The 24250-nt window shown below is 35.6% G+C and overlaps 1 protein-coding gene across 4 annotated transcripts in view; it reads right to left on the reverse strand.

Moving 5' to 3' along the window:
- DOK6 (docking protein 6) overlaps positions 1 to 24250 on the reverse strand; it is a 415462-nt gene that overhangs the window by 271325 nt on the left and 119887 nt on the right. For all 4 annotated transcript variants that reach the window (XM_067698862.1, XM_067698864.1, XM_067698865.1 and 1 more), the window contains one exon: positions 4274 to 4381. In XM_067698862.1, the coding sequence (XP_067554963.1) occupies positions 4274 to 4381 (108 nt within the window). The remainder of the gene's footprint in view (positions 1 to 4273; positions 4382 to 24250) is intronic.

Raw genomic sequence — 24250 nt, forward strand, 5'->3', positions numbered from 1 at the left:
CTTTCTAGTTTTAGCCATTCTAATGGATGGACAGTGTTACTTTGAATTTAAATCTTGCAGATCACTGGTGATGTTGAGCATTTTTTCATGTTCTTGTTTGCTGTTCATATATCTTATTTTGGAAAATATCTGTTCACATCTTTTGTTCAACCTAAAATACTTTTGTTCAACCTAAAAATATCCTATTATTGAGTTCTAAGAATTCTTTAAGTATTCTGGATATGTGTTTCTGGTCAGAGACATGTTTGCATGTATTTTCCCAGACTTACCTGCCTTTTTATTTTGTTAGCTAGATCACTTGAAGAGAAAAAGTTTTAAATTTCAATATAGCTCAATTTACCAATTTTTTCTTATGGTTTATACTTTTTGTGTGCTGAGAAATATTTGCTTATTACAAAGTGGAAAAGGTTTTCTTCTATACTTACTACGGGGAGTTTTATAGTTTTGGCATTTAAATTTAGACCAATGATCTGCTCTGAGTTTATTATGTGTATAATGTGATGTAAGATCAATGTTCATTTATTTACAGAGACATCTAGTTGTTCTAGCACCATTAGTTGGAGAAAGTTTCTTTTCCTATTGACTTGTCTTCATACCTTTGTCAAAATGCAACTGACCATATATGTATCAGTTCATTTCTGACCTCTCTATTCCCTTCCATTGATCTATATAAATATCCTTTTGCTAAAATCATAATATCATGATTTCTGTCACTTTATAGTAAGTCATGAAATCTTATAAATTTCCAACTTTGTTCTTCTTTAGTAAAATTGCATTGGTTAATATAGGTTATGCAAATATCCATATAGAATTAGTTTGTCAATACCTACAAGAAAATATTCCTGGAATTTTGATAAGAATTATGTTACATATCGATTTAGGAAGAATTGACATCCTAACAATATTGAATTGGTATCAATCTAAGAATATTTTGTTTCTTGCCATTTATTTGGGTCCTCTTTAATTCAGCTATTTTCCATAGTTTTCAGTGTACAGATTGCACATGTGCTTTATAATTATTTGTTGGCACTACTGTAAATTGAGTTTTTTAAAAAAATTAATTTATCAAGTGTTAACTGCTACTATTTAAAATGCAAATGATCATAAAATGTCATTCACTAAATTCATTCATTAGTTCTGGTATTTGTTTTGAAGACGATCATGCATTTTCAACAAACGATTATGTCATTGAGCATAGAAACAGAGTTTTCTTTTTCTTTTCTGTAGGTATTTGTTAGATGCTTTTTTTCTGATTAAGGAAGTTCATTCTGTCCTTGATGTTCTGAGAGTTTTAAATCATAAATGGATGTTGAATTTTGTCTTTATTATGCATACAGAACTTTCTGTATACATGTAAAGGATCCCATGATATATTTTCTCTTTATTTCTACATTATTACATCGGTCAATTTTCAAATGTTAAAACAACCTTGCATTTCTGTCGTAAATCTTACCTGATCATATGTTATCATTTTAACATATTGTTGAATTAGATTTCCTAATATTTTGTTTAAATGTTCTGATTTGTAGGGATACTGATCAGTCCCTTTCCCCTAGTGTCTTTGTCTAATTTTGGTTTTCAGATAATATCAGTCTGATAAAGTGAGTTGGAAAGGGTTTCCTCCTTTTTATATTTTCCTTAAGTATTTATGTGGATTAATTTTTTCCCTTTAAATATGTTGTAGTATTAACAAGTGAAATGATATGGACCTGAAGTTTTCTTGGTGGGAAAGTTGTGAACTATAAGTTCAAAGTTTTTATTAGGTCTTCAGCTATTGAATAAGACTGGGTAGTTTGTATCTTTCAAGGAGTTTGTCTATTTCCTTTAAGCTGTCAAGTAGAATTTGTAGTGATAACCCCTCTACTCTTACCAGCCTTTGATTTTTCTTATTTTTTTTCCTGATAAACTCGGTTAAGAGTTTATCAAGTGAGTGATTTTTTTTGTAAAAGAAACAGCTATTGACTTTACAAAATTTCCTGACTGCTATTTTGGTTTCTGTTTCATTGATATTTTCTCCTGCATTTATTGTTTCTTTCTAATGTAAGAACTCATAGCTATACGTTTCCCTATACTCACCAGTATAGCTCTATTCCACACATGCTGATATTTGTGTTTTTATTATCTTTGAGTTTAGAATACCTGCCAATAGCCTCTGTGACTACTACATTGCCTTGGAATTATTACCCCTTAGACTATGTTAATTACCAAATATTTAGCATTTACTAGATAACATTGATTTCTAATTTAAATAATTTATGGTCAGAGAACACACTCTTTATGACCTCAACCCTTTTCAATTTATTAAGACTTGTTCATATTGAATCAAAATTATCTGCATATGTGTGTCTTTTCCTCTGGAATACAAGCTCTTTCAGGGCAAGGACTGTGCCTCACACATGTCCTCGTGCCCCCCAGTGCATCGTGTAAAGCAGACAGCTTATACTTATCTTTGTCTAAATTATTAACCCTTATAGGTGGTTATAATACTGCTTATAATGTTGCCATTTTGCAAGTAGAAGATGGCTGAATCATGAGTACATGGATTCTAGGTGCGCTGGCTAGAGAGCGTCCAGCCAGGGTACAGCATTGACCAGCAGGCAGGCGTTCTGACCAGGAATCCACAGAATATATACTATGCTCAGTCTTCCAAAATTTTACTCAAAAACTAAACATTACAGACTTACATTTCACGACCTGGCAGTTTGTCATTAAGTCAGGCTTAAAATTATTGCCATGGTCATCATCATCATACAAAATATCAATATGACTTCAGGCTGCAAATAATTTTTCATATAGTAAGAACCTGCATCACTGTGTTGGTTGTTATTTGATACTCTATCTTAAATAGTCTTCAAAAGAGACATGTAATATTACAATTTTAAAATCCATGTCCTCATGAGAAAACCAAACTACTATGAGCTTGTAAGTGGCTGGGCAGGAACTTGAACTTGGATTCTCTATTAGTAAATCTATATTAAAATACAGAATACCTCATAGAGAGTTAAAGAAATTCACATTTTAAGCCTTATGATATAGGTTCAAATCTAATACAAAAGATTGCTAGTTATTTGTGTAATAGGATTGGTTAGCACATTACTGCTGAATAATCTATTTTTAATAGACTTTAATTTTTAGAGCAGTTTTATGTTCACAGCAATATTGAGCAGAAAGTACAGAGCTTTCCCTTATGCAACCTGCCCTCACAAATACATAGCCTCCCCCATTATCAATATCCCCACCAGATGGTACATTTGTTATAACTCATGAATCTACTTTGATACAACATAATCACCCAAAGTCCATATTTTACAGTAAGGTTCACTCTTCGTGTTGTACATTCTATGGCTTTGGACAGATTTATAATGACATACATCCACCATTATAGTAGCATAAAGGGTAGCTTCACTGTCCTAAAAATCCTCAGTCTTATGACTATTTATCCCTCCCACCCCCCTCATCCCTGGCAAGCACTCTATTTTTAATAAAAGAAGAAATTAGCACTGTACCTCACATAAAATAAATTCCACAGACTAATTACATTATTCAGGGTAACTTACTCTATGTTACCACCAGTGAGGAATTACAGTCTTTCCTGAGCTTATGTAGGCATTCTATCAAAAAAGCAATGCTGTTTCACAATTCTGCATTCTGATCATGAATCTTCCACATTACTATCAAATACTTAACTCTTTTTTGACATTATCACCAGAGATAACTTTCAGCAGCACATTTAGCATCATTCTAGGGCAATTTCTTACATACTTTTAATTCTTAGGAAATTGCTATTTCATTCATAGGATTTAAGTCACGTCTCTACACATCAGCATACATGATGATCGTTCTTGTTATGCTGTAAAGAGCAAATGCTTTGTACATTAACAGTGTCATTAACACTGCTAACACCAGCCTCAAAAGTTTTATCTCCAAAACATTGCCCACGCTTTAAATCAAAGTAAAAAATGAACAATTAACCTGAAAAGAGGGAAAATCCCTACTCAGCACCTTGGGAAATGATCTGGTTGAGTTATGAGTCATCTCATTTTGCAAAGTAGCAATAAAAATGAGTCTTTCATTTTGCAGAGGTACCACTGGCATTTATAGCAGATGATTAAAATAAAGGAGAAAAACAACTTTTGCATTTTATCAGTGCAGGGACATTTTATCCTGGCCATGCATTTTTGCCTCTGCAGATTTCATCTATCAAAAGAAGTGTCTCCACAGTTGTTGCCAAGGGTACAGTTATTCCCCAGAGATTCCAAAGACCGTGACTTACCTTATGAAAGTTTCTGAAATATGCTGCCTTTTCATCTGGAAATTTTTCTAGCCTTCTGGGTCCTTTACTAGACGCCTTCTTAAAAACCAACCAGCAACGTCTGAAAATCTGAAAGTAAATAAAGGAATCCCATTATGTCTTTTGTACGTGAGTTTAGTAGCATCAGGGATTTATCTATTCAACTAATCCAGGGGGAATAAATTGTTTTACATGCACTTATCTTACAGAGAGAAAAAAACTGGGAATTCAGAGGCATGTTATTCTTTTAAATTATAGCAAATTTTAAAAACAATATTAAATATAAACATAAATTTTATATGAAAAGATTTTATGCTATGAGATTTTCAGTGCACTGGCTTCAATCCTCTTTAATCTAACTAAATCATCTGGGTATCAACACCATATAAAGTATTTATTCTCACCATCCTGGTGACAAACAATTCTGTTTTCCATGATAATGAAGTAAAAATTTACTAAGATTAAGCACTTTCATAATGTTCAATATTCTTTGGAAAAACATCACATTTAAAAATTAACTTATAGTGTTCATTATAAAACATGCTCATATACTCCTTTAGAAAATGAAACAGATAGATTTTATAATGGACACATCTGTCACGCCCTTCTATGCTTTTATAGCACCTACTATTTACTAAACACTTATTATGTGCAATACATTTAAAAATTTATAGACACATTTAATCCTCATACCTACTATATGAGGTAGGTTGTCTTCATTTTAGGATAAAGATAGTAAGACAGTAAGAGTGTCAGGATTTGAACACACATCTGTCTGAACACACATCTCTTCAGCTTTGTTTAAAAAAAAAGTAGGGCTATATATTACACAAACACAGGCCCTTCTTTCTGGACTCTTCCTGATTTTACAGGAATAATTCATGTTGGCTCTTACAATGTCACCTGATGCCCACCTTAAAACCCTCCATCCACAGGTATGTTTAAGTCAAATCAATAAAATGAAACTTTTTTCAATAACTAAAGAGGTCTAGAAATGCAAATTTAATATTTCAAACTTTTATAGAAATGCATATTTTTGCTGGAGTTTACATTCGCTATAGCCAGAAACTAAGATCACTGTATTTCTGTTCTATTTCTTTTTTTTATTTTTTAAATTTATTTATTTATTTATTTTTAAACATCTTTATTGGAGTATAATTGCTTTACAATGTGTGTTAGTTTCTGCTTCATAAAAAAATGAATCAGCTATACATATACATACATCCCCATATCTCTTCCCTCATGGGTCACCCTCCCACCCTCCCTATCCCACCCCTCTAGATGGTCACAAAGCACCGAGCTGATCTCCCTGTGGTATGCAGCTGCTTCCCACTAGCTATCTATTTTACATTTCATAGTGTATATATGTCCATGCCACTCTGTCATTTCGTCCCAGCTTACCCTTCCCCCTCCCCGTGTCAAGTCCATTCTCTATGTCTGCGTCTTTATTCCTGTCCTGCCCCTAGGTCCTTTAGAACCATTTTTTTTTTTTTAGATTCCATATATATGTGTTAGCATACGGTATTTATTTTTCTCTTTCTGACTTACTTCACTCTGTACGACAGTCTCTAAGTCCATCCACCTCACTACAAATAACTCAATTTCATTTCTTTATATGGCTGAGTAATATTCCATTGTATATATGTGCCACATCTTCTTTATCCATTCATCTGTCGATGGACACTTAAGTGGCTTCCATGAACTACCTACTGTAAATACAGCTGCAATGAACATTGCAGTACATGATTCTTTTTGAATTATGCTTTTCTCAGGCTATATGCCAAGTAGTGGGATTGCTGGGTCATATGGTAGTTCTATTTTTAGTTTTTAAAGGAACCTCCATACTCTTCTCCATAGTGGCTGTATCAATTTACATTTCCACCAACAGTGCAAGGGGGTTCCCTTTATTCCACCCCCTCTCCAGCATTTATTGTTTGTAGATTTTTTGATGATGGCCATTCTGACGGTTGTGAGGTGATACCTCATTGTGTTTTTCACTTGCAGTTCTCTAATGATTAGTGATGTTGAGCATCCTTTCATGTGTTTGTTGGCAGTCTGTATATCTTCTTTGGAGAAATGTCTGTTTAGGTCTTCTGCCCATTTTTGGATTGGGTTGTTTGTTTTTTTGATATTGAGCTGCATGAGCTGCTTATAAATTTTGGAGATTAATCCTTTGTCAGTTGCTTAATTTGCAAATATGTTCTCCCATTCTGAGGGTTGTCTTTTCGTCTTGTTTATGGTTTCCTTTGCTGTGCAAAAGGTTTAAGTTTCATTAGGTCCCATTTGTTTATTTTTGTTTTAATTTCCATTTCTCTAAGTGGTGGCTCTAAAAGGATCTTGCTGTGATTTATGTCATGGAGTGTTCTGCCTATGTTTTCCTCTAAGAGTTTTACATTTAGGTCTTTAATCCATTTTGAGGTTATTTTTGTGTATGGTGTTACGGAGTGTTCTAATTTCATTCTTTTACATGTACCTGTCCAATTTTCCCAGCACCACTTATTGAAGAGGCTGTCTTTTCTCCATTGTATATTCTTGCCTCCTTTGTCACAGATTAGCTGACCATAGGTGCATGGGTTTATCTCTGGTTTTGGGTTGTCGTGTTTACATTGTCATTTGTTTCTAGGTATTTTTTGATTTCCTCTTTGATTTCTTCAGTGATCTCTTGGTTATTTAGTACTGTATTGTTTAGCCTCCATATGTTTGTAATTTTTACAGATTTTTTCCTGTAATTGATATCTAGTCTCATAGCATTGTGGTTGAAAAAGATACTTGATATGATTTCAGTTTTCTCAAATTTACCAAGATTGATTTGTGATCCAAGATATGATCTATCCTGGAGAATGTTCCAAGAGCACTTAAGAAAGTGTATTCTGTTGTTTTTGGATGGAATGTCCTATAAATATCAATTAAGTCCATCTTATTTAATGTATCATTTAAAGCTTGTGTTTCTTTATTTTCATTTTGGATGATCTGTCCATTGTGAAAGTGGGTGATAAAGTCCCCTACTATGATTGTGTTACTGTCAATTTCCCCCTTTATGGTTGTTAGCATTTGACTTATGTATTGAGGTGCTCCTATGTTGGGTCCATAAATATTTACAATTGTCGTATCTTCTTCTTGGATTGATCCCTTGATCATTAGGTAGTGTCCTTCTTTGTCTCTTGTAATAATCTTTATTTTAAAGTCTATTTTGTCTGATATGTGAATTGCTACTCCAGCTTTCTTTTGGTTTCCATTTGCATGAAATACCTTTTTCCATCCCCTTACTTTCAGTCTGTATGTGTCTCTAGGTCTGAAGTGGGTCTCTTGTAGACAGCATATATATGGGTCTTGTTTTTGTATCCATTCAGCCAGTTTATGTTTTTTGGTTGGAGCATTTAATCCATTTACGTTTAAGGTAATTATCGATATGTATGTTCCTATTACCATTTTCTTAATTGTTTTGGGTTTGTTTTTGTAGGTCTTTTCCTTCTTTTGTGTTTCTTGCCTAGAGAAGTTCCTTTAGCATTGCTGCAAAGCTGGTTTGGTGGTGTTGAATTCTCTTAGCTTTTGCTTGTCTGTAAAGGTTTTAATTTCTCTGTAGAATCTGAATGAGATCCTTGCTGGGTAGAGTAATCTTGGTTGTAGGTTTTTCTCCTTCATCACTTTAAATATGTCCTGCCAGTCCCTTCTGGCTTGCAGAGTTTCTGCTGAAAGATCAGCTGCTTACCTTATGGAGATTCCCTTGTGTGTTATTTGTTGTTTTTCCTTTGCTGCTTTCAATATTTTTTCTTTGTATTTAATTTTTGATAGTTTGATTAATATGTGTCTTGGCATGTTTCTCCTTGGATTTATCTTGTATGGGACTCTGCGCTTCCTGGACTTGATTGACTATTTCCTTTCCCATATTAGGGAAGTTATCAACTATAATCTCTTCAAATAGTTTCTCAGTCCCTTTCTTTTTCTCTTCTTCTTCTGGGACCCCTATATTTCGAATGTTGGCGCATTTAATGTTGTACAAGAGGTCTCTGAGACTGTCCTCGATTCTTTTCATTCTTTTTTCTATATTCTGCTCTGCGGTAGTTATTTCCACTATTTTATCTTCTAGGTCACTTATCCATTCTTCTGCCTTAGTTATTCTGCTATTGATTCCTTCTAGAGAAGTTTAAATTTCATTTATTGCATTGTTCATCATTGTTTGTTTGCTCTTTAGTTCTTCTATGCCCTTGTTAAACGTTTCTTGTATTTTCTCCATTCTATTTCCAAGATTTTGGATCATCTTTACTATCATTACTCTGAATTCTTTTTCAGGTAGACTGCCTATTTCCTCTTCATTTGTTTGGTCTGGTGGGTTTTTATCTTGCTCCTTCATCTGCTTTGTGTTTCTCTGTCTTCTCATTTTGCTTAACTTACTGTGTTTGGAGTCTCCTTTTTGCAGGCTTCAGGTTTGTAGTTCCCATTGTTTTTGGTGTCTGCCCCCAGTGGCTAAGGTTGGTTCACTGGGTTGTGTAAGCTTCCTGGTGGAGGGGACTGGTGCCTGTGTTCTGGTGGATGAGCCTGGATCTTGTCTTTGTGGTGGGCAGGACCACAGCCGGTGGTGTGTTTTGGTGTGTCTGTGACCCTATTATGATTTTAGGCAGCCTCTCTGCTAATGGGTGGGGTTATATTCCTGTCTTGCTAGTTGTTTGGCAGGGGGTGTCCAGCACTGAAGCTTGCTGGTTGTTGAGTGGAGGTGGCTCTTAGAGTTGAGATGGAGATCTCTGGGAGAGCTTTCACCATTTGATATTACATGGAGCCAGGAGGTCTCTTGTGGACCAATGTCCTGAACTCCGCTCTCCCACCTCAGAGGCACTGGCCTGACACCCAGCTAGAGCACCAAGGCCCTGTCAGCCACACGGCTCAGAAGAAAAGGGAGAAAAAAGAAAGAAAAATAAAATAAAGTTATTAAAATAAAAAGTAAAAAAATTATTGAAAATTAAAAAAAAATAGATAGCAATAAAAAAGAGAAAGAAAGAAGACAGCAACCAAACCAAAAACCAAATCCAACAACGATAACAAGCACTAAAAACTACCCTAAAAAATAAAAATAAAAAAGGACAGACAGAACCCCAGGAGAAATGGTAAAAGCAAAGCTATACAGACAAAATCACACAAAGTCCACTGCCTCAATTTTGGGATGATTCATTGTCTATTCATGTATTTCACAGATGCAGGTACATCAGGTTGATTGTGGAGCTTTAATCTGCGGCTCCTGAGGCTGCTGGGAGAGATGTCCCTTCCTCTTCTTTGTTCGCACAGATCCTGGGGTTCAGCTTTGGATTTAGCCCCGCCTCTGCATGTAGGTCGCTGAGGGCATCTGTTCTTCGCTCTTTGGGGAAGTCTGAGGTTGTCTGACAGCATTCAGTAGGTGTTCTGTAGGAGTTGTTCCACGTGTAGATGTATTTCTGATGTATTTGTGGGGAGGAAGGTGATCTCCACGTCTTACTCCTCCGCTATCTTGAAGGTCTCTCTTCTGTTCTATTTCTTTAATTATACTGTAAAGTTTATTTATACTGTTTTTTTAACTAATATAGGCCAGATACTATAATTCCTCTGGAGTGTGCACTGTCTATTATTCACTAGAAGACAGTGTTTCTCCTGTTCAAAGGCACTCAGAACAATCACAGGAAGACCTCTCATCATAAAAGCAGAATAAACAGAATAACAGTACAATCACACAATTTCATATTACTCTTGCTACCTTTCCTAGCCCCATACTGGTAGCTTCGAAAAGCACATGAAGGACAGCCCTGAGCTTTCAGCACACGTGGATATACCTCTCTTTCTCTACCCAGGTGGAGACCCATCTCCTCTGTCACAAGATTTCTAACCACAGCCCAGGACATAAGGAGTTATGACTACTCCTTCAGATCTCCTGGTGTTCTCTCCACACACTTGTGTTCCACACACTGTGTTCTAGTTATTTATTTATTTTTTGACCCCTTACTGATCTCTGCCCTCAAGGTAAAACAACCTAAAAAAGGTAGTATAAATATTGATAATACTATGATATCAGCATATGGTTCGTTGGATTCCTCACCCCCAATGTGATGGTATTTGGAGATGGGGCTTTGGGAGGTAATTAGGGTTAGATGAAGTCATGAGGGTGGGGCCCTCAGGATGGAATTAGTGTCCTTATAAGAAAAGACACCAGAGAGCCTGCCTTCTCTCCATGCTCTCACAGAAAAAGAGGTCATGTGGACATGCAGTGAGATGCTGGTCATCTGCAAGCTGGGAAGAGGGCTCTCGCCAGAACCTGACCATGCTGGACCTTGATCTTGGACTTCTAACCCCCAGAACTGTGAGAAAATAAATGTCTGTTTTTCAAGCCACTCAGCCTATGGCATTGTGTTATGGCAGCCCACGCTAAGAAAGATACTTTTTTAGATTTTGTTTTTATTAGTGGAGTAGTAGTATTAACAGTAATATTGTGGAAGTGAAAAATAGTTACATGAATCTGAGTAGAAATGTGAGAGATCCAAGGCAGATAAATAAACATATCATTTGCAAAGTATATAGATTATTAATATTTATCTCCTGATTATTTTAGTGGATTTGGAATTCTAGTTGAGGTAGGAAGACCCTCTTTGAATGCATTTGAGACCAAAAATCCTGGTAATACAGTTTCTGTTCTTTCCTACAGAAGAATACTTTTCCCTGTACCCTGTGCACTTTATTGCTCAGGAACCATGGTGATATTCAATGAAGCCTTGTAATATTCATGGAAGTAAACAAACATACTCCCTGACTGCAATGTCTCAGCTTGTGTGACAACATTATTTTTAACTAAATAGTGAGATAAACATGAGTCAGAAAGCAAAAGTGTTTCCATTTAGGCACTTGATACTGCTATAGAATAAACCTGATAATGGATAATGAGGAAAAATAGACTTGGTATTTACGATAGCATCTTATCTCTTTGCTATTACATTAACAGAGGCAACCACATATAGATAAAACTGATTGTTAAAGACCTGATGTAACAGACTGTTTACCAAGCCAAGGCCCTTAAGTTATTATTTTCTTGTTCTGGGATAATTTTAGATTTATAAACACTGGCAAAAATGGTGCAGAGATTTCCCAAAAAGATTTTACCCAGCTTCTCCTAATATTAACATCCTAAATAACCATGATACATTTTTCAAAACTAAGACTTAACATTAGTAAAATACTATTATCTAAACTACAGATTCTATTCAGAAGTCACCAGTTTTTCACACCAATGTCCTCTTCTGTTTTGGGATCCAATCCAGGTCACCACAGTGCATTCAGTGGTCCTGTCTCCTAATCTCCTCTGATCTTTGACAGTTTCTCAGCCTTTTTTGCTTTTCATGACCTTGACAGTTTTGAAGACTACTGGCCAGGTATTTTGCACAAAGTTCCTCAATTTCTGTTTCAATTAAATTATTTTTGATATTTCAAAAGCCTAATGAAATCTCATAATACACTTATTAAAACAAAATAATTTATTGGGGAAAATAGTATGAATTATCATGACTGTGGACTAGTTATATTTTGATGTCTAGTTGAATTTTTTAACTTAATTATTTAATAAATGCTAATAAATGCAGAGTTTTGTTTTCCGCCTTGCTTTTTTTTTTTCAAAATAGTTTGCTTTGTGATGGTAGTAAAAAGGGACCTGGTGCAGAGAATTTGGAAGTGTCTTTCTCTGTCAATGTGAAGTCAAATTCAGCATGAATCAGCAGTCTGAAAGCAACCTTCGTACCACAAACATACAGTTAATAGGAGCACGAGGAAATCACCTCCCTGTTACTCTTCTTCAAGTGGGATTTTAACAGTGTTAGTCTGCTTTAGGCCCTGGAACTGATGCCTTATATGAGTATGTTGGAGAATTCTGGAGATGAGCAGCAAAAATGACCGCTTCAGACCAGGAAATCACTCCTTTGAGAAGAAAAAATAAAGGAATAGGTTTTATTTTGCTTATAAATGAAAAATACAAATTTTTCGAGTGACTGAAAGAGAACCACACCAATTAAATTAGGTATTTTTAATTAGGTATTTTTATTAATTTAATTTAAATTAGGTATTTTTACTTTTGTTCTAAGAGACAGGACATAAATCAGTGCCCTTCTTTAGCAATGTGTGGGAGGACAGGGTGCAGTCTCTTCAGACACTGCTTGGCTCTTCAAGGGCATCTGAAGATGCAGGGACAATTTGGCTAGTTAGCAACAGAACTTATAGGTTGCAGGAAGATTCACCTTCTCCCGAGTCCTGTCCCTTCTCGGATGACATGCCTGCCTGTCCCATCACTGTTCAAGATGCTGCTTCACTCTCTCCTGAGGAAGTAACTGATTTCACCTTCTCATTCAAAGTTATCTCCTAAACATGCCAGTTGTCTCACCAAACAGGCTCCTGGGTACCCTTCAGATTTTCCTTCGAGAAAATTCCACGTTGTTGCCAGGACTACAGAAATCCCCAGGATGCACAGCTGCTCCACACCTCAGTTTTACACTGCATCAGCCAGCCAGATCGATTGCCATAATTAAATACCCTCTTGATTCCCTTCCATCTGATGAAAACCTTTTACCTCATAGCAGTCCCTTTTCTTCAGTGTTTTCTCCTTTTCAAGGAGATTTTACACAAAGGGCATCCTTTTTCCATTTAAGACTCACTGTGATGTAGATGGTTTGATTTCTTTGCTTTAGTTCATAGCCATAATGACGTTATTTATCCAGCATCCATTCCCAAGATTTAACTTAACCAAAAGTCGGATTTAATGGGCCTGTTCCATCGTAAGATGTTGACCTAATGAACTTTGTTCATGTACAATTTTGGTTAAAAACTTGGGAGAATTTTTAATTATAGGAGTTGTCAAACCTGAGGATCCACTGCACTAAAAGGAGTCACACAAACTTCGTTTCCAGAGATTTTAGAGAATATAGAAGACAGTGGCATATCTGGAGCATCTTATGTTTGTGTTCCCTTCTTTTTTTTTTAAGATTTTTTTTTATGTGGACCATTTTTAAAGTCTTTATTGAATTTGTTACAATATTGCTTCTGTTTTATGTTTTGGGTTTTTGGCCATGAGGCATGTGGGATCTTAGCTCCCCGACCAAGGATCAAACCCACAATCCCTGCATTGGAAGGTGAAGTCTTAACCACTGGACCACTAGGGAAGTCCCTGTGTTCCCTTCTGAAAGCAAGATACTGTATAAATGATAACTTGGGGTATGGAATTCAATTGTTTATAACTGTATATAAGATGAACATATCAAGACAACAAATAAATAAACACATAAGCAAAGACCATTCAGGAATGGTTATTGCAGGCTTATGCTATGAGTAAATTCAATTACTTAGTCCTGAGTCTTTCTCCTCTCACAAATTGTGTATGGTACTATTGAAAGACACTCTGTGTTTGTGTAAAAAGTGGTTAATACAGAGGATTAAGCTTCATGCACTGATGAATTTGGCTTTAGCTATCTTTTTCAATATAGATATGAACTTTCAACACTGGCTTATATTTAATTGCTGTCAAATATATACCGATACCAGAATCACTCTTATCTATTCCATTTGTTCAAAAAATATTTGAGAGCTCTTTGTTCTGTGGATACAGTTGTAAAAAAATGCAGATAAAAATAATAATAATAACAACAACAAAAAGCACACAAACTTTCTGTCCGTGTGGAAACAAAGTTCCTGCCTCTTGGAACATCCATTTCAATTGGGTAGACAGATGATGGCAAATAAATAAGTGTATTTGTAAACTGTATTTTTTTCAATGGTGTTAAGTGCTATGGAGGGATGGTGAGGGAAGGCTCACCCAGCAGCCTACATTTCAGTATTAGAGGAAGTGAGAGAATGAGTGGTACAGACATCTGGGGAAAGAGTGCTTCAGTAAGACAAAATTGCAAGAGCAAATGCCCTGTTGAGGGAGCCTGCGTGAACTATTATTCCAAGAACTGCAAGGAGGCCAGTGTGGAGGGCAGTGAACCACAGTAAGGGTGGTGAGAGATAAGAGAAGAAAGATATGGGAGAGCCAGGTCAGGAACAATCTTGACTTTAAGATTTCAATCAGATTCATCAACTCTTTCTCTAAGTTATGGTAGATGTCCTTAAGTAAACTGAAGTCTCAGAAAATTTAGGATTACAGATTAAACAAAAGTCGCAAATGAAATGAAATTTTAAAAATAGTGGTATAGGGTCAGGAATATTGGGTATTTCAGGTTGATTTCTTTTAAATGCTTAGATTTTTCAAGGCACATGTCATCTCTAAACTGTAAGACTTGCAGCTGTCAATTGCAATGTCTACAGTCCTGTGGCTTCTGTATGCCCAGGAGTAGACTACTATAATCAAATATATCCACTACGGGTCCTCCTTTGTACACACCTGCAACTCTGGATATAGTTCACAGCCTGCTGACATAAATGCAGTGGCTCTCTGATAAATGTAAAACCCAAAGGGTTTTTCTCCACCTGTGAATTGATTAGAAATACTTAAGAATACAAGAGCAATGAAAAGAGATGAGCCAGAGGCAACTTTAAAGGTGTTATAAGGGGCACCAAGCAGCCCCCACTGTAAACAGGCAAAGAGTATATTTCTGGGGATGGAGGATGTAAATACATTTTCTTAAATATCCACAAGTCTAAATACATTTATTTTTACCTGTAACTTAATTTAGCAAAAAACTAACTAGTATCTCAAAAAATATAAGAAATCTTATCACTAATTCAAGGATTGTTTTTACTTCATTGTTTTAAAAATACTTCTACTGGCCATTTCTGTTTTAGGTTATATAATCTGCAACCGAAAAAGCAGAGGTCATTAAGGATGAAACAAAACAAACAAACAAAAAAAGGATGAAATGGAGTAGAGGCAGGCTATCATTTTATGTGTATATGGCTATCCATTTATATTTATATATAAATGCATTTGTCCTTATATCTATTTGACTTTTAAATTTCAGTTTATATACATATATAAATAATATACATAAATATGCATGTCTCTGTATAAACACTCACCTATTTAAATATAAACCACAGAACCAAAAAATTAAAAACTTATTTGCCTTCTCCTCAGACCATAATTTAAGTTCAATTTTAAAAGAGAAAGTTCTCACCAATTTTGTTAACTCAAGAGCTTTGCATCATTCACCACTGTTTAATGCAAAATATAAATATTGCTATCCATTAACATTGAAAAAATGCTTAAAGCACAATATGTATATCTCATTTTTTCTCGTTTCATGGTTGGAAAGACCAAAATAAATGTGTTCATCTTTTCCATTTCTATGATCCTGCTTTCTCTTTATCTTAATAATCCAGAAAAACAATTGGAAATTCACAAAAGGAAAACAATGATTCCCCAAATCTCACCATTGCCAATTTTTGAGGAGGCCAAGTGTTTTTTGTTTTTCACCTGAATATATATAGTTCTCTCTACTGCATTTGTCTACCAGGCCATCAGTGAAATACTGGGAAAGAATACAGACATGGTTTAGAGTCACAGCCAGAAATGAAACACTTCACAGCAGCAGCAAGTTTTAGGTTGAGAGTGTGAAACTGTCATGAGACAATTCATTATCATGAGAATGAAAACCAGCTGTAGAGCAGACCTGCAGAGCAATAACCCAAGCAGGTGGCAATCTTTAGAGACAATCACAGCACTGGAGGGAGTCTTACAATTACTGTCTTCCTGCTCCCTGCTTTCAAAGAGCCCAACACTGACATGACACAGAACAAAATATCCTATCTCTTTGCTCAAAATCTCCAGGAAAGAACCATGTCTTCTGGGTTTTACTTTCTCTAAAATCGAAGTATTCTTTAGCTCTATATCAACTTATGCTTTTGAAATTGACAATATTTTATTTTCATCAGTCAGTTGTAGAGGCATAACTCAATAATCACTGAAAACTCTATTCCCAGGTACAACCAGCATGTTTCTATTTTATGGACCAAGTTACTATAGGGTTCAGTAAGTGAAAGTCAAATGTCCAAATCAAAATATTTCCTCTTCGGTTTACTTCTCCTTCCAGGATTTTTATTTCCTCTTTTTAGTCACATACGCTTCAAATCTTGGTGTCTTCATTAATTTTTGCCTTTACCTGCACCATCCAAAAATCTGTGGGCAAAATCCAAAAGTGAGATGCTCCTGTGATATATAAGACTGGGGAGCAGCCGCATAGCACAGGGTGATCAGCTCAGTGCTTTGTGACCACCTACAGGGGTGGGATAGGAAGGGTGGGAGGGAGGGAGACGCAAGAGGGAAGAGATATGGGAACATATCTATATGTATAACTGATTCACTTTGTTATAAAGCAGAAACTAACACACCATTGTAAAGCAATTATACTCCAATAAAGATGTAAAAAAAAAATTCTTTTTCATATATGTACTGCATATCACATATTATCTTAAAGTTGATGTACATCCTTCCAATCGAAGACTTTAATATATCTACTATATCTTTATACCTTTATAAGCAATATTTATTACTGTTTTTATATTTCAAATTTTGCATAAATAGTATAAAACTTCATGTACAAAACATTATAAAGCCTAATTTTCACTTTCAATTATATGATAGAGCTTTATACATGTTGATAGACTATATTTGTTTTTTGTCCTTTTTGCTGTTGATTTGCAGAAAAATTTAAATATATTTTACTTTAAAATCCTTTATCAGGTAAATGTATTGGAAATACCTTCCCCTATTTTGTAGTTTGACTTTCACTTTTTTATAATTTAACTTTTCATGCAGAAGTTTTTCACTTTAAGATAGTAAATTTGTCAGTTTTGCTTATATATTTATGACTTCTGTTTATTAAAGAAATGCATAATCTATTTACATTTATGTGGTTACTGATATATTTGAACTTTTCACCACCTCATATTTGTTTTTTTTTTTTTTGCAGTACGCGGGCCTCTCACTGTTGTGGCCTCTCCCGTTGCGGAGCACAGGCTCCAGACGCGCAGGCTCAGCGGCCATGGCTCACGGGCCTATCTGCTCCGCTGCATGCGGGATCTTCCCAGACCGGGGCACGAACCCATGTCCCCTGCATCGGCAGGCAGACTCTCAACCACTGCACCACCAGGGAAGCCCAATAAGTGATTTTTAAAAAGATCAAGAATAAAAGAAAATGTCAAGATCTAAACTAAATGGTATTTGAGAGTATGGGCTCCTTGAAGGCTTAAGCACTAATCCACGCTCAGTAGCTGAACAGAAGCTTCTCTCCTCAGAGCATAAAAAAGACATGAAAGCTTCAGGAGTTCGAAAGCCCAAGGAAGAAATAGTTTCAAGTGTGACTGATTTCAAATGTATAGGGAGACGCAAGAGGGAGGAGATATGGGGATATATGTATATGTAGAGCTGATTCGCTTTGTTATACAGCAGAAACTAACGCACCATTGTAAAGCAATTATACGCCAATAAAGACGTTTTTTAAAAAAAGCTCATTTTGAAATGAAACACCTTAAGTGAGAGGTTTTACTCAGAAAGGAAAATTAATTTCTTAGCAAAAAGTACACAGTGTTTCTTGTCTACTTTACATTTTTATTTCTCTCATTTTCCCTAATTTAATTTTGGCTGCTGTTTCAAAAGTGTACTGGCTTTCTGTTTAGAGCTACATAATTAGATTTGGATGCTCTATATTTGTTTTAGTATTATTTTAATTTTGTGGTTTAACCTGACTTTTTCCTCTTCAGTCAACATTTCGGGCATTGCTTCAATCAGGTAACAGTAACAATCTTGACTTTCAATACTAATAACTAGCATCTTAAGTTCATATTATGTTCCCCACTGTAATGAGGAACTTATAAATATTAACGTAGTTTAAACCACACCAAAATCCAATAAGGTGGGCAATATAATTATCATTGTTTACTATATGGGACACTCAGGCATAAAAGTTAAGTAACTTACTCAAAGTTTGGCACAATTCTAAATTATTGCTATGGTTTGCTAAGTTGGCCTCCTACCTCTGCTTTCTCTCTAAACTATTCTGTACACCACCATCAAAATAATCACGCTAATGTTTTCTTATGGACCACTGTGAAATGATCACTACAATCCAGCTAATTAATATATCTGTTACCTCATATAGCAAATTTCAAGAGTACAATACAGTACTGTTAATTATAATCACCATGAAATACATTCAATACTTTCTTTGTGCTTCCAGATGTCCTGACATCTGGTCAACCTGATTAACTTTTCCTATCAATGAGATACTTAGGTTTCAAGGGAGCAAACTTTGGGCAGATTGAGCTTGCCTGCTCACAATAATACCTCCAGTCTCCACTTTCTTATGGTCTCCGCAAATGGGAGAGTTATTATAGCCTTCTTTGTTTTGTGACTCAGTATAAATTTCATTTCTCTCATTGGAGCCCATGCTTGTTGAAAGTACAACTTTGTATGTTAAACAGCTTCTTGCATAATATATTCTTATAAGGGCTCAATATATATTGGTAGAAAGCATAAACTCGCCTTAGATTTATAAAGAACCAGTATAATCATTACAAACTTAAGTAAGTGCAACCACAAGCTTCAGTAACACTTTAATACTTATTCCCAATAAAACGTCTTTCATAAATGATTGGAAATGGTTGTTATTTAATTTTTGAATGTAACTTAATGTCTTCAGTCCTGTGGATAATATATTGATATATTATTTACTCACAGGTCTCACCCATTGCCACCTCCTTGACACAAGTCTTATATATTCAGTCATTATGAAGGGCATCAATTCCTACATCACATGCAAGTAAATATATCTACTTAGGAACTATTCCAGAGCATGACAGCAAATTACAGTAGGATACAATTTTAGAGGCTTCATTATAATTCAAATTGCACAATGAATGAATGCTGACAATGTGTAAAACATTATGCTTACTATGGGAAAGAGTAACACTCATACTTGTCTTAAAGGGATAACCAGTTTGGGGAAAGAGAATCACAAATAAACACAGTATCAGGTGAGTTAAGAAAAGGGCAATGATATATGTGCACTAAAGGATAAAATATACACTCTTCTCTGCCCTTTCCCCCCATCTCTCAAATGAGCCCAGGAACCAGCATTATACTTAAAGGAAAAACACATCATTAGATCATTTCTGCCAATCAGGATTACAACAAAGATACCCTTTAGCAACACTAAGATTTACAAGGTAGCAGAAATATTATCCAGTGCAATTACAAAAAAGAAAGAAATTAGAGATAGGAATATTAGAAAGTAACAGCTGAAACAACCTGTAGATGAAATAACTATATATTGGGAAACTCAGTAGAATCCGCTGAGATCTATTACAGAGCATAAGGGAATTCATTTCACTACGGTAAAAGTTTATAAAATCATCAGAAGTCAAAAATCTTAAACATAACAAACAATAATCATTTAGAAAGTATGATGGAAAACTCCATTTATGGTGGTCACATAAATGTTAAAAAAAATCTAGAAATACACTCAAAAGAAATGTTAAGACCTCAAAAAGGAACATTAGAAACCATTTCTGGAGGACATCAAATACGACTTAATGCAAAGATGCCCTGTGATTGTCATAGAAAATAAATTCACCTCTATTAGTTCATATGTTTAATGTAATAAACCTTAAATTACTCTTTCATAACTAGACACACTACTTAACTTATGGTAAAATAGGAGATAGCAAAAAAAAAACCTCAGAAAAATAAGAACAATAGTTGGGGAGACCTAACATGTATTAAAGCATACTATAACACCCCAATAATTAAGACAGTATGGTAACGGCACCTGAGCAATCAGACCAATAGAAAAGAATAGAAATTCTGCAAAGACCATGTGACAATAAAGGTGGCATCTCAAATCAATGCAGAAAGGATAACAAACATTTTAAATTTGAAAACAAAAAGTATAAAATTTGCATACATGACTTTGACCCAGCAGTCCCTCATTTTAAATTTTACACCATCAGCTCATCTGCATTCATAACAATGTTATGTGGATAAATCATATACTGCAGGATTGTTGATAATAGCAAAATAACCCTCATACCTGCTGATAAGGAACTTGTCAAGTAAACTATGGCACACCTACACAATGGAATAAGAAAGCTTTCTATGTATGGAGCGAAAATACCTCCAGGTTATGTTTATGTGTAGGAATAAAAACAAGGTTTTTTTCACACACATATGCCTTTTGTACGAGAAAGAAAGAAATTTAAAAATATATAGCCATAATTTCTTGGATCTCCATAAAGAAACACTAGAACTGTAAAAAAGAACTTTAAAAATTGGTTTCCGGGCTTCCCTGGTGGCGCAGTGGTTGAAAGTCCGCCTGCCGATGCAGGGGACACGGGTTCGTGCCCTGGTCCGGGAAGATCCCACATGACGCGGAGCGGCTGGGCCCCTGAGCCATGGCCGCTGAGCCTGCGCGTCCGGAGCCTGTGCTCCGCAACGGGAGAGGCCACAACAGTGAGAGGCCTGCGTAATGCAAAAAAAAAAAAAACAAAAAAAAACAAAAAATTGGTTTCCACCACAGAAGTGAGGGGTAGCGTTTACCAAGATGAGGGCAGGAGAGAAACTTCTCAATTCATGAATTATGCACCAGTTATATTCCTTACCTACCTGGTAAGGAATATTAAAATATGATCAAGTGTTTAAAGTTTCACAGAGATATTTTGGCTTTTAAAAGAAAATTTACATGGAAAAAGCCTGAGTCAGGGAGATCCCTTAATTGGCTTTACTTCTACAATAGCTGACATTCAGTAAACAATTTTGTTATGCCAAGCACTCTCTCACACTCAACCCTCAAACCGAAACTGTGTGGTAACTATCCCTATTATTTCCATTTTACAGATGAAGCAACTGAGGCTCAGAAAAACTGTCTACTAGCCTTGGAGGACCAAGGACAGCATTTTGCATGGGGGAGGGAAGAGAGAGGGTAGAGGAAGAAGGAAGCAGGGGAAGATGGACATTTAAAGGGAAATAGAGAAAAGGGATTCCCAGGAAGACAATCAGAAAGGTAACAGGAATAATGAAGGAGTTAATACCCAGTAATTAAGAGAGTAGGAATATAAGGGCTGGTATAGTCAAAGGCAAATCATCTAAGGTGCCTATTTTAACTATTCTTATTGGGGAAAATGAAAGGCAATGTGCAGCCTGCTTGAAAGAAATGACACTAAAAACGGGACACGAGGTCCACAGCGGTCTCTGCTGGAACGTAAATGCTATAGGACTTGCTTATCTTTTTCCTTACTCTTTTCATATTTATCTTCCACGTAGGTTCTCATATACCAAAATAACATTTCTATCCTCAAAATGCATTTTTCCAACCATCAAGATACATGGGAAAAGAGCCTATTTACCTAGTTTTTCAATAAAAATAACGATAGCCCTGTAACTTCACAGTAGTTGTCATATGTTACAATAGTAAAACATCAAATTGAACATAGCAGGTTTATTTTAAAATTTCTGCTTGGATACAAGTCCTTATAAAAGACCTTTCACTCATTCCTCTAGAAAAATAACAATACAAAAAGCTTTCTAAGGAGCTTATTTTTACTAGAAGCTCTATCTCTGATACATCTTGGGACACTCTGGACTATACTGTCAGTGCACTTTTAAGACATATTGTTGTAAAAATCATATAAAAGGAGAAAGAGTTCCCTCTGCAAAAGCGATTTTATCGGCATCTTGGCCAGGTAACTACAGATGATGTCTCTGAAATGTATTTGCCAGACAGAGGTCATAAATTATTCCTTATTCAAAAGCATAAAATCAGAACAGAAGTAGAAGTTTGCATATTTGTGTAAAATTACCACACTCTTCTAGACATAAAGGAAGACTCCAACTCTTATCAGTATGTCTTAGTCATAGCAAGTGCTCAATAATTAGCTGAGTGTACAGATCCCCAAATGCAATTCGATCAGTTCAACAAATATTCACAGACCACTTAATATACGCCACTGTGCTAGGCACCAGGTAATACGATAATGGATGGACCCTGGCTTGAAGGAACTTGCAGGCTGCTGGGGCAGGCCAGCATGCAAAAACTAATTTCAAATCCCTGAAGAAAGCACCTTGATAGTGGTACTCTCAGTACCCTGAGACAAAGAGGAGCATCTGACACAGCCTGAGAAGGAAAGCTGAATGATGGAAAGCTGAGTAGAGTGAGACTGAGTTAACCAGGCAATATCAGAGGCAGGAAGCAAGTTTTTTACACAATCAAAGTGAAATCATCTTAGGAATCATTTAACTATGATTACTTGAATAGGATTTAAATACTTCTTTCTTGTATGTTAATGTGTATTATTCTTTGTCTGTATGACAATTTTGATGAATTAATTTAAGATATACGAAATTGCTCCCTCATTCATTCAATCGTTAACAAGCTAAGTGATACTGGACAGCTTTCCGAACCACTTGAGCTTACTTATTCTCTCCTGTAAGATGAAGGAGTTGAACTAAATCACTATTCAGAGTCTTTTTAAAACAAAAATATTGTGATTTATTGTGGATATATTAATACATGTGAATACATAGGCTATATCTCTACCATTCATTATTCAAGTTTAAGAATGATTAAGAATAATGATGTGAAGGATTAATCTCCAAAATATATAAACAGCTCATGCAGCTCAATATTAAAGAAACAAACAACCCAATCCAAAAATGGGCAGAAGACCTAAACAGACATTTCTACAAAGAAGACATACACATGGCCAAGAAGCACATGAAAAGCTGCTCAACACCACTAATTATTAGAGAAATGCAAATCAAAACTACAATGAGGTATCACCTCACACCAGTCAGAATGCGCATCATCAGAAAATGAAACAACAAATGCTGGAGAAGGTGTGGAGAAAAGGGAACCCTCTTGCACTGTTGGTGGGAATGTAAATTGATACAGCCACTATGGAGAACAGTATGGAGGTTCCTTAAAAAACTAAAAATAGAATTACCATATGATCCAGCAATCCCACTACTGGGCATATACCCAGAGAAAACCATAATCCAAAAAGACACATGCACCCCAATGTTCATTGCAGCACTATTTACAATAGCCAGATCATGGAAGCAACCTAAATGCCCATCAACAGACGAATGGATAAAGAAGATGTGGTGCATATATACAATGGAATATTACTCAGCCATAAAAAGGAACAAAATTGAGTCATTTGTTGAGACGTGGACGGATCTAGAGACTGTCATACAGAGTGAAGTAAGCCAGAAAGAGAAAAACAAATATTGTATATTAACGCATATATGTGGAACCTAGAAAAATGGTACAGATGAACCAGTTTGCAGGGCAGAAGTTGAGACACAGAAGTAGAGAACAAGTGTATGGACACCAAGGGGGGAAAGCCACAGGGGTGGTGGTGGTGGTGGTGTGATGAATTGGGCAATTGGGATTGACATGTATACACTGATGTGTATAAAACTGATGACTAATAAGAACCTGCAGTATAAACAAACAAACAAACAAACAATACTAAACTTTCTTTGGGTATTTGTATGGAAATATGTTAATATAAATGTTTCAGACATTACATGAAATTTCTGAAAATCTTATATGTTCTGGTATAATGTTGTAAGTCATAATTCTAGTCATTACTTTAAAATGTATATCTCAGAAATAACTAAATTTCCTTGTCAATTGCATTGTTATGAACTTTCATCAAATCTTTAACCGTGGTCATTTTTAAGTCTCTTGTCATTTATAGACAGTTCTGGGTGTACTCTGATGCTTTTGCAAATATGTTCCTAAAAAAGGGTTTCATTTTCAAGGAATTCATGGAAAAGACTGACAAATACAGGTTTCTGGTAACTGACTATATTGCTGAACTGAATGAATAAGCATTTTCAGAACTCTAATGGAAAACTGATGAACTCATAAAAGCGCTAACAAAAGATCAAGATGAAAAAAAAATTAATTACACCGGACTGAGTGAACTGATGAGGATGATTATAATTTTTGTGAGTTTGTGTTTGAATAA

The sequence above is a fragment of the Pseudorca crassidens genome, chromosome 12, assembly GCF_039906515.1.
Source record: "Pseudorca crassidens isolate mPseCra1 chromosome 12, mPseCra1.hap1, whole genome shotgun sequence".
NCBI lineage: Eukaryota > Metazoa > Chordata > Mammalia > Artiodactyla > Delphinidae > Pseudorca > Pseudorca crassidens.